Source organism: Neofelis nebulosa, chromosome 3 (assembly GCF_028018385.1).
Source record: "Neofelis nebulosa isolate mNeoNeb1 chromosome 3, mNeoNeb1.pri, whole genome shotgun sequence".
In the NCBI taxonomy this organism is placed as follows: Eukaryota; Metazoa; Chordata; class Mammalia; order Carnivora; family Felidae; genus Neofelis; species Neofelis nebulosa.
The window spans coordinates 151,361,263-151,377,020 of record NC_080784.1 but is presented as its reverse complement, the minus strand read 5'-3'; the positions used below and the strand labels follow the sequence as shown (position 1 = coordinate 151,377,020).

The following is a 15,758-nucleotide window of genomic DNA, read 5'->3' as shown; positions in this document are numbered from 1 at the left end:
TGATCTATATATTATCTACAGTTCACAGAAGAAGAAGTTAAGGCAGGAAGAAGCTAAGTTCTTATAGCAACCATACTGAAAGTGAAACAGAAAACACACTCATAAACTTTTAGAATTTCTAGTGAACTTACCATTCTCTCAATCTGATGACTCCTTTCTATAAACTCTCTTGAGCTTTTCATTCCATAACTTTCTTTGTATTTTATATTTGTTACTTGAAAAGAGGCAAGGTAATAGAATGACTTATCATCTGAAAGGTAAAAATAAATAAAAGGTCCATGCTTAAATATAATCAGTTTTGTGTCCCCCAACCCCAGGAAATAGATTTACCATAGTGCAGTTTATTTCTTCTTGGTGCAAAAATTATTGTGGACATTTTTCAAATATTTTATAATTTTATCATTGTACCCATCTAAAATAGAAAATTCAGGCCTCCAAGTATACTTTCAGAATACCTCATTTACAGTGTTTACGCATATCAAAATTTTCATACAATTGGACATGTAACATGGAAAGTAAATATTGAAAGTGACTGCTGAAAGTCATATAAAAATTATCAATTTCCTCAAAGAATTGTAGCATAAGTATATCTTAGCTGAGCTGTATTATGAAGATACATTGAACAGGCTATCAGTTTTTTCCATGCTATTAATAGGTACTAGTATTTATTGTTTTCACTTTCTTTTTGCCCATTTAACTCTCAATTCTCTGTAATCTACCCTTGACACACCAGTGTAACTGCCATTGTCTAGGACAACAGTCATAATATCTAAGAGCCACCTTTTTGGGGGTCTTTCTTCTTTTTAATCTTGATTTCTTTGCCGCCTTAATCATATTCCTTGAAACCCCATCCTAGACTTTATGGAGACATCTTCTAACTTTCTTTCTACCTGGCCACTCCTTCTCAGTTACCTTGGAGAGCTCTTTATTTTTACTTCTATCCTTAGCCACTTAGCATTTTATCCTTGTCCTGGTCATGTTAATGTTAGTTAACTCCTTCTGGGTGATCCTAATGGTGATGGCCTCAAACATCAAGTATTTGTTGATGTTGAAAGATCAACTGGGGCACATTTACATTTGCAAGGGTTTATTTGAGCAAAGGGCGATTCCAGTTGGGCAGCATCAAACCAAGTGATTAAGATCCCTCCACTGACAGAAGTGAAGGGAAATTTGTATAGACAGGATGTAAAAGAAAAGCAAGGAAACCATTTGCCTGTAGCTTAAGCAGTTGCCTTATAAAGGAAAGCCTACTGAGCTGTTTGTGATAGTTGTTCTTAAGTTTCATTTTCTGAGATTTGAGTGCACTGACTCTGGTTTAGGTTTAGGTTTCCTTACATAGGCTACCAAGGCATTAGAGCCACCTTAGTCCAATGACTTCCCTGTTTAATTATTTTAACAATTGATGACCCCTAAATTTTTATCTTCAAGCAAGATCTTTGTCATGAATTTCAATTCTCTATCAAATAAGGAGACTATTTGTTGGACATCAAATAGGCACCTTAAAAATAATATTCCCAAATGGAAATAATCATTTACTTCTTCCTGTACCCAAGCCTGCCCCACCTCCTACATTTTCTATCTTCATTAACAGCTCCATCATCCACAATCACCCCAAACTTAGCTTCATCCTCATTTCCAACATCCAGTCTTTCCATCTCTAAGTTTTATGTATTGAATCTATTAATATATCTCAAGTCCTTTCTCCCACCCAGAGAAGCTACATCCTTAATTCAGGTCCTCATCAACCACCTAGCTAATATCTATCCAAAACAAAATGACTTTTTTATTCAAAAAGAAGTTGCCCATCTAGATTGTCTATCTTAAATGCTATCATCACAATGATATCATTACAACCAGACTAGAAATCTTAGACATTAGAAATCTTGATTTCTTTCTAATTAATCAGCAAGTTCTGACAATGTTATCTAAATTTTAAAAATCTATCTTCTATTCACATGTTGTACTCCTACTAGTGCTGTAGTTTATTCCCTTATTATTTATTGTCTAGAAAATGTAACAGCTGGGGCACCTGGGTGGCTTGGTCAGTTAAGCTTCTGACTTCGGTTCAGATCATGATCTCCTGGTTTGTGGGTTTGAGCCCCATGTCACGCTCTGTGCTGACAGCTCAGAACCTGGAGCCTGCTTTGGATTCTGTGACTCCCCCTCTCTCTGCCCCTCCCCTGCTCATGCTCTGTTTCCCTCTGTCTCTCAAAAAATGAATAAAAATGTAAAAAAAAAAGAGAAATAAATAAAATGTAATAGCATACTAACTAATACCCTGCCTCAAGTTCTGTTTTTCTAAAATCTATTCCCCACATAGTAATCTTAAAATTGAAAATTTGACAAGATGACTTCCCCAATTAAAATGTTTCCACTTTTCTCCGTTTCTTATGGAAAGGTGTCTTAACTATGATCTCCAAAAGTTTTCCTTGACCTAGATCCTACCTGTGCCTTTGAGCATATTCTTTGCAACATTCCCCTTAGGATTTATATTGAAACTACAGCAAACTGTTTGCATTTGTCTACATTTACCATGCTGGGTATTTGTTTCCCCCTAAGATTTTGCTTCTGTAAACCCTTTGCTTGAAATGCCATTCCAAAGGCATTTCCATGCATAAATTCTACTCATGACATTACTTCCAAATGGGGAAAATGTCTGGAACATTCAGCCTTAGTTAGATAAGGACTTCACAATTGTGCCACTATAACCATCCTGTGAAGAGCTCTATTTGGTACTTGCCACAATATCATAATAACCTATACATTTTAGTCCACTGTAATGTCAAGTCTTTGAGCAAAGTATTGTACCATTTTTGCATTTGAAGAGGAAGTAACATTTTAGGTAATATGAGTAAAAAGAACAATACCTTAAGCTTTTTACAAGTCAAGGAAAAATAATTATTTCAATAGTCAATATTTCTTAAGTATATAATAGATCAGACTCTGTGCTAAGCATTCTAACTTTTAATTTAATTTTTTTTAAATTTTCAGACTATAAGTGCTATATTAGAAACTCTGAAATGAACAGAAGTATATAAAAAAAGTAAAAGTAATCTATAACCCTAACATCTAGAAGGAACTAATATTATTATTTTGACTTATGTTTCTTTTTCTAAAAATATTGTTTCCATTGACTGCAACTTAGTGAATTAGGAAAGTACCCTGCCAAAATGACCCAGCTATTATATGATGGGCCTGAGATTAAAACCAAGGTTTTAATTTGACTCTAAATCCCATGGGAGTATATATTCCCCACATTCCTGGAACTGGAGCCAGTCTTGTAGAATGGGAAGACAAATGATGCTGTTTCAATCCAGACTTAACTAAGAACACTTAGGTTTTCAAGAAGTCAAAATATTAAAAATAGCTTTAGAGGAGTGCCTGGGTAGTTCAGTCCATTAAACATCTGACTCTTGATTTGGGTTCAGGTCATGATCTCACGGTTGTAAGATTGAGCCCTATATCAGGCTCCTCACTGGATGGGGAACCTCCCTTTCTCTCTGCCCCTCCCCTGCTTGTGCATGTGCACATGCAAGCAGTCTCTCTTTTCCCCCTCTCTCTAAAAAACAAACAAAAAAAAAACTTTAGAAAATTGAGTTTCTTGATTTTGTGAAAATATAATTCTAAAGGCAATTCTTCAAAATATTTCATGGAATTCTTTATAAAAGATATGTTTTTATCCTATAAGAAAAGATATAAGTAATTCTAAATAATTCTGAAAAAATTAATCTGGATAATGAAACTATTTGTTGAAAAATATAATTTACTATATAATTCTAGGTACCTAAAAAAAAGACAACTTGAAAACTCAGTGTTTGAATTTTTCTTGTTAATATTTCATGTGAATGGTGGTGGTGATGATTTCATTAATATTAAATTATCCTCACACAATTATGAAGCTATCATTATGTTTTTGGTATTTTTCGTTGATATTTGATATTTTTCATTGGTTGAAGATATTTGCAACATATTCAATAGATCATGGATATATATATCCAGAATATAGAAAGAACTACACAAATCAATTAAGGACTTCAATAAAAAATGGGAAAAAGATTTGAACAGGCATTTTACAAAAACAGAAATCTAAATTATAAGTTAATACATGGATAAGTGCCCGGTGTTATTGGCAGTCATCGGGCAGATACAAATTAAAATTATAGTATGTGATAAGTCAGATACAAATTAAAATTACAGGGGCACCTGGGTGGCTCAGTCAGTTAAGCATCCGACTTCAGCTCAGGTCATGATCTCGAGGTTTGTGAGTTTGAGCCCTGCGTCGGGCTCTGTGCTGACAGCTCAGAGCCTGGAGCCTGCTTCGGATTCTGTCTCCTTCTCTCTCTGCCCCTCCCCCACTTGTGCTCTGTCTCTCTTGATCAAAAATAAATAAATGTATAAAATTAAAAGAAAATTTAAATTACAATAACACTACAATCTATACCAAATTAGCAAATATATAAAGTATGGCAATAGCAAATGCTGGTGAAAATATGGAATGCAGTGGGAACTCCCATACAGTACTGATAGAAAACAGCTTGGTTTTATCCATAAAGTTCAAAAAGCATATGCCCAGTGATGCAGCAACTCTACATCTGTTTATGTTCCCTTGATAAACTTCGCATATGTGTACCAATACATATACATAAGAAGGTTCATAGCTGTATTGCTTTAATGTCTAAAACCTGGAACTACCCAAATGTCCATGAACATTAGAATAGATGAGTATGGCATGTGTAAGACAACAGAATATTAGTCAATATTGAAAATAAATAGACTAAAGCTAACTACAGAGTGGATGACACTTATAACAATATTGAGTAGCAACAAGGCTCAAAAGTATGTATAATTTACTATTCAATTATGACCTCATTTTTAAATATTTAATTTACCTTCATTTAAATAAAAAGGGAGGATCTAAATGGAAATCTCAAAGAAAAATAAGAATCCAACATTTCATCAGTCTTTTTATCATGATGAGTAACAAAAAGGTAGCTACATTAATTCTGTTAGGCACTTAATATTTAATTAATAACACAGAAATTTTCTTTTAAAGGGATACCCAAGAATTTATGAAGTTGTAAATATAAAACCTGAGAAAGAGGAAAAGTGGCTCCTGACATCTAGGAACTGGCCTGATACTATCGCCTAGGCCCTGGTATTCTGTTACAATTTTGTAGAACATCAACATTAGACAAGGCCACTCTGTGACAATATAGGTGATGACAAAAATGAGATCATTTATAGATATATTTGAGCTCAGACAAAAACACTGTTCAAACAAATAATCAAACAAGGCAAAACATTCCCTTATTCTGGCTATTATAAATGAGTGCTCTTTCTCCAACAGTTAACAGCGTTAGCCCCACTTCATTGCTGTTGTCGTTCAGGTAAGATTTATTAAGATACCAAATTACAGCATTATTCCAGCTCTCTGACAGCATCCAATGAAGGATGCATCCTACTTCCTTGAACCCTCCCTAAATCATTTAATACACCGTTTCCAACAGTCTCTGACCGCCTCATGGTCCCCCATGGTGTATGTTCTCCTCTGCTACAAGAATAAACCCACCTTGTTCAAATGCAACCGTAATTTTGGCGATATTTAATTGGAGGGCACTGACAAACCATTCATATTCTACAAGTCACTGGATTATTTTATAATCCTTATTTGAAAATTTCCCATATGTTAGGAAGTAGATAATTCATCAGAATGATAATACAGTGAAAGCTAATCATTCATAATTATTGAGATCCCTAGGATAAAAATAGCTTCCTCAAATATACTTCAATCCTAGTGATGTAAATTTTATCAAGTATGCTAAAATCCTTACTTCTGTTTTGATTATTTCATATATTTCATTTTTATTTTCCTGCCTTTTAGATCCATTTGTTTTCACTCTTTAAAATTATTATTTTTTAGATACTTTTTCTTCTTGGTGTTATCCTGGTCACTATACTGTGATTTCATTTCATTTTTATTTCTTTATGCTATAAAAATATGTATATTACTTTTTTGAAATGTGTCTATCATCTTATCTTTTGAAATGTATATGTTATTACCTCTATCTTATTCCTTGGATTCATTAATCCTTTGTCACAGACTATCTTCTCTTTTGTTTTACTAAATTTCCATCTATAATGATGCAGCTTTCAATTAACTGCAGGGAAGTTCCATGTAATAGATTTCTGAAATTCTTGAGTATTAACCTCTGTATTAGTTTCCTGTTGCTGCTGTCACAAATAACCACAAATTCGGAGGCTTAAAACAACACAAATTTATTATTTTACTGTTCTGGAGGTTAAAAGTCTGAAGTGAGTTTTATAGGACTACAGTCAAGTCCTGTTTTCAGAGCTGGTTCCTTCCGGAGGCTGTAAGGGGAGAATCTTTTTCCTTGCCTTTTCAGCTTCCAGAGGCTATCCTCATTCCTTGGCTTGTGATTCCATATCACATTATTCCTTTTTGCCCCTGCTTCTGTCATCACATAGCCTTCTTCCTTCTTTAACTTGCTTGCCTCCCTTTTATAAAAACCTTGGAGTTACATTTAGGACCCATCTAGAAAATCCAGAGTAACTTTCCTTTCTCAGAAACCTTAACTTAATCACATCTGTAAAGTATTTTTTGCCATATAAGATAACATCCCAGGGTCCAAAGATTAAGACATGGGTAACCAAAGTGGGAAGGGAGGCATCATTCAGCCTAGCACAACCTCTATGACATTTTAAAAACACTATAATGCCATTATTTTTATTATCCCTTCATTTTTTTTTTCTTTTTTGAACACCTGCAGTATTGGGGATGGAGGACATTTTACACACAGAACTACTTTACTCCTTTTTGACCTGGGGATATATTAACAAGAAAGACATAATTACAGAGGACAATTTTGTTTATCCTTTTTTTTTTCATGAAAGTCAAAAAAATTGATATCTTCAATCCCCCAATAAAGTGGGTAGGAAGGTAAACTTAGCATGTTTGACAATATTTCATCACTTCCTGATCTTTCAAGTGTGACTTTATTGTTGTGAGTCATATGATTCTGGAGAATTTTAGTCAGTGACTCAGTCACATGTGCTTATAAATACACATGCCAAAGTAAAGGTAAATGAATATTGGTTGACTGTCATTGGTTTAATTAGTATTATCCATTTTTGCACATCATGCAAAATTGAGTTTTCCTTTCTTCCTCCAGTCATGAAACAATCTCTTTTTCCTTCAAAGATAATGTTTGATTTTTAGCCCATTAAAGATTCTTTTTTAGGTAACTTTTCTCTTATCATCTTTGCTTGGGGAACTCATTAATATATTGTTTTTGAAAAACGAAAACATATTAAACTCAGCACACGATGTGATTTGTATCTATTCTAAAGATTAAGCTTTCATTCTTCTTTCTCATTTTAAAACTATTGCTTTTAGATGTCTATCCATGTGATAAGGTATATTGCAAGCTTCACTGGCTGGAAATATGTAACCCTGAACTCAATAATGGAACAAACAATAACTTAACGTCAATAAGAAATTAGTAATTAAAATTTTAATATCATGCAAATAGCATTTTTTTATACAACAGAGAATTTCAAGATATTAAGTCATAGAGCACTTAGGCAATAAAAATGTGACCTGGATACTTACCCTCAACAACAAAATGAGTAACGATACCAATTGCAATTCCTATGATTGCTACAATTGCCAATGTGAAAAGAGCTAGACGTATAGGATCCCAAAATTGTTGTCTTCTTTGATATTCAACTTGTGGGTAATCAACTTCTGAAAACTCAACTGGTCTGTGAAAACAGAAAGAAACAGTAAAACAATTTAAAAAGTCATTATGGTTCTACTTTATGTCCATTTGTTATGTTCCTCTAAGAAAATCCTTTATACTGCTAAAAAGTAGGATACTTGGATCTTGAAAAGAAGACAAGGCTTTAATTTGCATACCCTCTCCCAATACCCGAATCACAGCATAAATTTTGGTTAAAGTTCTACCAATGTTGTCATTCAAGTGAGAATATTTTCTCACTGCATTTTGTCTGACATATTGGCAATTTGAAATTTGAATGAGGAAGTGCAAAGACTCACTTAATAAAAAGATAATTTATAAATAACATTTCAACATTTTAATAAGAAGTTTCTAGCAACAGTTATATAATAATCTCATCAGTTCTGCTTGATTAAAAATAAAAAAATAATATTAATACTTTTTCATGATTTGTTTTAAAAGTGGCAACACTGCTTTAAAAGACCTGATCATGGTTCTTTGAATATCATTAGCACCTCCCAATGAAATCACCAATTGTGAGTTCTTCTTGATAAGACTCCAGTTCCCAGGAAGAATGTTTATTTCCACTTGACTTTTACCTGTCTCTACTCATGCACTATTTCCCCACTCAAAATATCTTAAGCCATTGAAATTATCTTTCTCTAACTTGAAAGTTGGCATTTATTTATTTTCCAAATCCCTGAATAGCATTCAAAGTTTAATATCTTGCAAGTGAGATATTTTTATGTTTTTATATATTTTTAAAATTTTTTAATGTTTATTTATTTTTGAGAGTGCTGTCAGCACAGAGCCTGATATGGGGCTCAAAACTACAGACCCTGATATCATGACCTGAGCTGAAGTCAGACACTTAACCAGCTGAGGCACCCAGGTGCCCCAAGTTTTTATATTTTTAACTTTATCTAACAATATTTATTACAAACTTTATTCATTGAATGAGATATAGAAAGTTCTTAGAATAGTACCTACCACATGACAAAAATGTTTCAGAAACAGTTCTAGATCCCTAGAGATATGAAGATTTTAAGATACGCTCTTTGCCTTTAGGACGTTCACTCTTTAAAAGAGGATACCAATGTGGAAACAAGTAATTAATATATAGCATGAAATGTACCAGAATAAAACTTTGTGCAAGAAGAGAAAACAATTAACTTTTTGGAGGACTGTGTCAGGAGATTTCATCAAGAAGGTGACACGATTAAATTTTGAGTGTGAATAGGGATATGTTCTGAAACGCCCAGTGGATGACTGGAATTGTGAATAGTATCAAACCCTATGTTTTTCCCTATACATACATAAGTATGATAAAGTATAATTTATAAATAAGACATAGTAGGAGATTGACAGCAATCTCTGATAATAAAATAGAGTGATTGTAACAAGCTATTGTAATAAAAGTTATGCAAATGTGGTCTCTCTTTCAAAATATCTTACTGTACTGTGCTCACCCTTCTTGTGATGATGTGAGATGAATGACATAAGCATTGGGACTAGCGTTAGGCTACTGACTTTCTAACAAGTCAGAAGGAGGATTATCTGCTTTAGGTTGACCACAGGTAACTGAAATCACAGAAAGTGAAGTCTCAAATAAGCAAGGGGTGGGGGGTGATGGTACTGATGTAATTAGTACTGGGATTGAAAATATATACGTGCTTTTGTCCTCAAAGAACTTATTATGGTCTCCAAAGTATGTTCATGGTTTCATGTTTTCTCAGCACTGCTGTACTAGAAAGAGGATATGCTAAGGTTGGTGGGCTGATCAGCTCATGAGGAGTCCCGTAACCCAAAGTAAAAAGTTTGAAATTGACTCTGCTGAAGATGGGGAGCCAATAAAAGTTTTAATCAGACTGGGAATTTAAGATAATAACAGGATGGGGATTAGAGCAAGAGTGCAGAGAGAAAGACTAGTTTAAAGGTTATTTTGAAGGTCCCGGAGAAAGATGGTGAGGACCTGAGCCAAGGCTGGAGCAGTGGGATGGAGAGGAGGAGATGGATTTAGTCAATTCTTGACTTTTGCTGGCTGAATGCTTAGCTGTGGGATAAGCCATTAATTAATGGCTCCCTTGTTTTAATGTTTAGGTAAATGATTGTGTCTCCTGGCAAGATGAGAAAGATTAAAGGAAGAGTCAGTGATTTCAATTGAGACATCAATGTTGTTAGTAATGAACAATGTGCTGTCCTTACACTTGGTTCTGAGCCAAATGGAAAGTCCTTATTTTATGCCCTTTTCTCTTTGACTCATTTTATTTTAGTTGTGTCACCGATACCTGTTTGCATGCCTCTAATAAAAGCCAATGTTAAAGTTGGCACCACAGATCCAGAATAAAAAAAAATGATTAATATCCTCATGTGCAATACCTTCTTCCTCACCCATAATTGAAGTTTCCATATACAAGATCTTTGACATTAAAAATTCTTGATTATTTATTTTGTGGATATTTTGGTTGCTGAGGTTTTTCTCACTTTCTTTTTTCCTAAGTTTTACCAATTTGCTTTGTTGTACCTGACCCCTTCAAGATGCAAGAAATGGCCAAAAACAAATTCTGTCCAATTTGTGGGGATTATAGCCATATACTAAGCCATGATAACATTGCATCATGGTGAAGAAGATTTTTTGAATCATGGCCGTATTTAATTTTAAAACGAATTTAGTCTGGTGATCAGTTATTCTCAGTCTGATGTAACTGAGATGTTGACTTTTGTCTCACAGAAGTTGAAGTAAGTTTTACCAAATACTCATTTCCATGTTTTGAGGTAGAGCTGGCAGAAACATTATGCAGATACCAGCTACGTACAAAGGAAGTGGTCTTTAGCCTAATTGGGAAAATAAGGTTATAAAACCCAACAAAGCATTCAAAAAATTTGTAAATTTGTTGGCTAGTCTGTTGTAAAATGTCTGTGCTGGGCATAATAAGCAAAACAAAATGCATCCAAGTCTTAAGTATGCAATAACTAGAATTTGGCTATGAAAAGTTAGAAAGATATTTTAAAATACGTAACAGGTTCAAACTTTGAAAAAGATTGTTTTATTTTGATGACATTTCAAATCCCTTTGTATTTTCCTATATGTTTATTCTGATTTGTACATGACAATTATTTCTTTAAATCGGAATATGAATCTGATGCTAAATGGAACCTTTTAACCTTTTTATGGGACTTTGTATTGTATTTCAAAGAGAATTAAGCCTTTGTTCCCTTCATTTTTGAGAAGGAGGGTTGTTTGTTTTGTCTTGTTTTATTTTCTTCATGTTAAAATGAAATTAAAATTAAAATTGGGAAATATCTAAGTGGAGAAGGAAAATACAACTCAAATATATTCCTCCATTGAAGCAAATTTTTTAAAGTTAAATGGAAAATGTTGGTACATGCTCCAAAGGGGTAACTACTTTTTTTATGATGGACATAAACCCAGATAAACTGGATTTAATCCTGGTTTTGCTCATAATAGCAAGTTAGTTAAATTCTGAAGCTCAGTCTTCTCACCTGTAAAATGAGGAAGCATTTTATGGCTTTGCTAGGATTGAAAACAGTACAAAAAGATCAAGCTTTGAAAACCATCAAGGTTCGCCTCCACCAGACTCACAGATTTGTAGCAAACTGAGAATAGCTCTTAAAGGTTCCCAGGAACTCACCTGCCCCAGCGCCTAGCTATTTCATTCTTATGATTTAACTCAGGTAGATATAGCTCACTAACTACAGTATCCCAGACCAAAAAGATGTCTGTAAGAAAGTTCAGTCTATGCCTTTCTCTGCAGACAGCTTCACAAATGCTCTGATGAAAAGAGCAAACATAACCTCTCCTCCAAAATGCCATTTGTTTAGATTAGCAATTAAGTTCAGAGTTATGTCCTCTTTTAGAGGCAGATTCTTTGGTGACAAGTGCTGTAATTATACCTAAATAAATAAGTGAGAAAGCTTGCCTCTCTCAAAAACTAGTTGTAATAAGCTCTATGATTACTGTATCAAAGATGGCTGACTGTTGGACATATGATGCTTACCAGAGTTCAGTCATGCACTTTTAGAAAATTTATTTAAGCAATTGAAATTGAGTTGCTTTTACCCAGTTTCTTTTCCAGAACTTTTCTTAAAATGGAGGCATTTACAACAAAATTATTCAGATTCTAACTAGTGTAGTGTAAGTAGAAGTATGCAGAAAGAAGCATATCTTTGTGCATTAAATAGCATGTGTATTTTTCTTCTATGTTAGGCACAATGGGGGAGATTATTGTATGATTAAGATATCTCTCAGTCCTTCAGATCTCAGTCCCATATATCTTTAGGTTATAGATCTTAATATGAGAATCATTGGAACAAAGCTGTTCAAAATCCATGAAATATGGAAAAATTATAGTATTTTTTACCAGATTCAGGAATAATGAATTAGAAATAAGTCATGAAAATGAAAATAGCCTATTCGTGCCTAAATTACTCTTATTCCAGAATTCTCAAAATTAATCCATTTGTATCCTTTTAAAGAGTTAGGGGCAGCTAGCTGGGTGGCTCAGTCGGTTCAGAGTTGGTCTGATTCTTGATTTCGGCTCAGGTCATGATCTCACAGTCATGAGATTGGGTCCCGTATAAGGCTCCACACTGGCATGGAGCCTACTTAAGATTCTCTCTCTCTCTCTCTCTCTCTCTCTCTCTCTCTGTCTCTCTGTCTCTCTGTCTCTCTCTGTCTCTCTCATTCTCTCTCTCTCTCTCTCTTTCTTCCTCTGCCTCCCCCCACTCACACACACACTCTCTATCTCAAAAAAATTAAATAAATAAATAAATAAATAAATAAATAAATAAATAAGAAAAATAAAGAGTTAATTGAAATATATGTAAGCCTATATGGTTCAGGGGGATTATACCAGTCACAGAGGATACTCACATGATAGCCATTCCCAAGCTAGAGTAAAACTTTCTTACTCAGCAAACATAACTACTAGATATTATCTAGATGGAATAAAGAGTCAGGTGGCAAAAAGGTTAATTTTTAAATTCATATTTAGAATTTATCTTCTGCCTGTCATTTTGCTTGATAGGACTTAAACTACTAATTTGAGACCCTCAATAGCATGTGTTTTGGTACAGTACCCTGCCTCTTTTTAAACTTTAATCTGTTTTAGTTAATTCAGTTATAAAATTGGCATTTTAGTTAATTCACCATATTTCATTACTGAAATATACTGGCATTGCTTTTCCCATTTCTAGACTTCCTATTATAGTTGTGTGTGTGTGCATGTGTGTGCGTGTATGTGCGTGTGTGTGTGTGTGTGTTTGGTTTTCTAAGTTTATATCACTGGAAAACATTTATGCTATTATTGAATAATTATTTCTTGGTTTAGCATTGGTGTTGGTATTAGTGTTAGCATTGATAGACTAATTCTCAGCTTCTCTGAGCTAATTACTAATTATACTCTTTTCAGGTCATATATATATAATAGGCATTTAATAATAACTAATAGAGATATAATTAAAATATCTGTATTATTTATACTATAAAAATTTATTTGTAGATGCTGAGGCAAAGCTTGGTTTGTGCTTTGTAAATGTGGGTATTATCTACTTTCTCTGAACTCCACATAGACTAGAAGTTTCTTCAATACTTTTTTTTTCTCCTATAGTCTTACTATGCGATTATTGAGTTCATGGTAAAAGATCCCAACACTATATTATCACATTACCATAATAATATGACAATTAGTTTATTGATGTGAAATATGTCAAGTGTTTATCTCTAGACAAAGTTCTGCTACTACTGAATTTGGAACCCAGATACATGATTCATGATCTGGCCAGTGGAACCGCTATATGTCCTTTTGTTATACTTAATTCAATTCTATTTAAGAAACTTATTATGTGCCTAATATATTCCAGAGGCTTATGGTAGAGTAGAAAGATATAAAATAATAAAATGAATATAGTGTCATAGGAAAAATAATAGATTTACCAAGTACAGTGATAAGTAAACATGGAAGATTGAATAATAAAGGTGTTTGGGAAAGGGATAGAGAGGCATACAGGAAAGACATCTCAGACATGACAGTTGAGCAGGACCTTGATGGATCAAAGGAGCTCTCCAGCATGTGATATGGGTTAAATACATCCTGCTCCTGTTTACTCCTTGCTTGCAAGCAGAACAACTTCTCATTATTATAAAAGCACCTTTTTAAACAGGAATATGACCACAGACTTTATTTGGAAGTCAAAGAAAACTCACCAATAAATGATATCACTCAAATGAAAATTGATAAAATCAACAAAAGAAAACAGACATAAGGTGATATTTCATTGTAGTTTTGATTTGCATTTCCCTGATAATTAGTGATGTTGAGCATCTTTCGTGTGTCTTTGGCAATCTGTATGTCTTTGGAAGAATGTCTATTCAGGTTCTCTGCCCATTTTTTAATCAAATTTTGGGTTTTGTGGTGTTGAGTTGTAGAAATTCTTTATCTATCTTGGATATTAAACTCTTATAAGATATATAATTAGTAGATAAGGAAGATATGGGGTGTGTGTGTGTGTGTGTGTGTGTGTGTGTGTGTGTGTGTATGTGTGTAAAATAGAATATTATGCAGCCATAAAAAAGAATGAGGTCGTGCCATTTGTGACAGCATGAATGGAACTAATGCGTATTATGCTGAATGAAATACATCAGACTGAGGAAGACAAATACCATATTATTTCACTCATATGTAGAATCTAAAGAACAAAACAAATGAATAAACAAAGAAACTACAAGCAGAATCAGGCCTATAAATACAGAGAATAAGCTGATGGTTACCACAGGGGAGAAGGGTGGGGGCAAAATGGGTGAGGGGAGTGGGAAATACAGTCTTCCAGTTATGGAATTAAAAAGTCATGGGAATAAAAGGAATATAGGGAATATAGTCAATGATACTGTTGTAATAGTGCTGTATGTGACAGATGGTAGCTACACTTGTGGTGAGCATAGCATGATGTATAGAGAAGTTGAATCACTGTATTACACACCTTAAATTACTGTAACATCGTATGTCAACTATACTTGAGTAAAAAAAATTACAATAAATAAATAGATAAATAAATTCAGTCATCTAAGTAGTAATGACACTGATATATTCATGATGAGGCAAAATTTGCTTCAGACTTGATAAGAATTTTAAAGACTAGGAACACAAATCAAGGGACTCTAGCAAGAAATGCCCCTGTTTTTTTTCAAAAGGCACATGAAAGCATATTCTAAAAATGTGATGATAATAAGTGACTACAGTAGCATAAAGAGCTAGCAAAGTGATGAGAACCTGGGGGGATTTCAAGTATGAGTTAGTCATAAAATTGACTGGTTTGGCAGGTAATGGAAAAGGGCAAAGTTGCAGACTGGGCAGAAAATGGATAGCAATCTGTTCCTTTATTGTAGTGTGGAATAGTTCTGTACATTGCAGGGAGGCAGGTATGTTAATCCTATTAAATCCTATTTACATAATGCAATGTAACATAAAAGCATATAGGACATCCTAGGATATTGCTGATAAGAATTTCATGTGCTTTCCAAAAATGCTTTTAAAAAAATTCTTTTAGACCTATGATTTTTAGATCCAACATGAGATCTGTCCCCCTTATAGCTAGCTTATTTTCAAAATCATGATTGCCATCTTCTAAGCACTCAAAGGCCACCTTCTCCCATGCTATAATATTATCAAGGTCAGCTCCATCTCTGTGAAAGCAGCTACAAGAACAACAATATTTAGTAATTTAATTTCATTCTTATACATATGGGTAACTTAGCTATAGTTTTCATGTGTCCCTCAAAAATATAGCAGGCTCTTCAAAATCTTTTATTTTCTGGATAACTACAAAATTTGCATTAGAATGATCACAATTCCTTCATGGAAAAGATCTTATGGTTATTATGATTGCCAAGCATACCATTAATATGCTTGGACTTCATCCTGTCAGCATATGTTCATTGTCTATTTGTTTCAGGCACTATTTTAGTAGTAGGGATATAGTAGG

General features: G+C 33.8%; 1 protein-coding gene across 3 annotated transcripts in view; it reads right to left on the bottom strand.

The window, feature by feature from the left end:
* TMPRSS11F (transmembrane serine protease 11F) overlaps positions 1 to 15,758 on the bottom strand; it is a 91,891-nt gene that overhangs the window by 34,640 nt on the left and 41,493 nt on the right. For all 3 annotated transcript variants that reach the window (XM_058722385.1, XM_058722387.1, XM_058722386.1), the window contains 2 exons: positions 7,631 to 7,782; positions 132 to 250 (listed from right to left, as the gene is read on the bottom strand). In XM_058722385.1, coding sequence (XP_058578368.1) covers positions 132 to 250; positions 7,631 to 7,782 — 271 coding nt within the window. The remainder of the gene's footprint in view (positions 1 to 131; positions 251 to 7,630; positions 7,783 to 15,758) is intronic.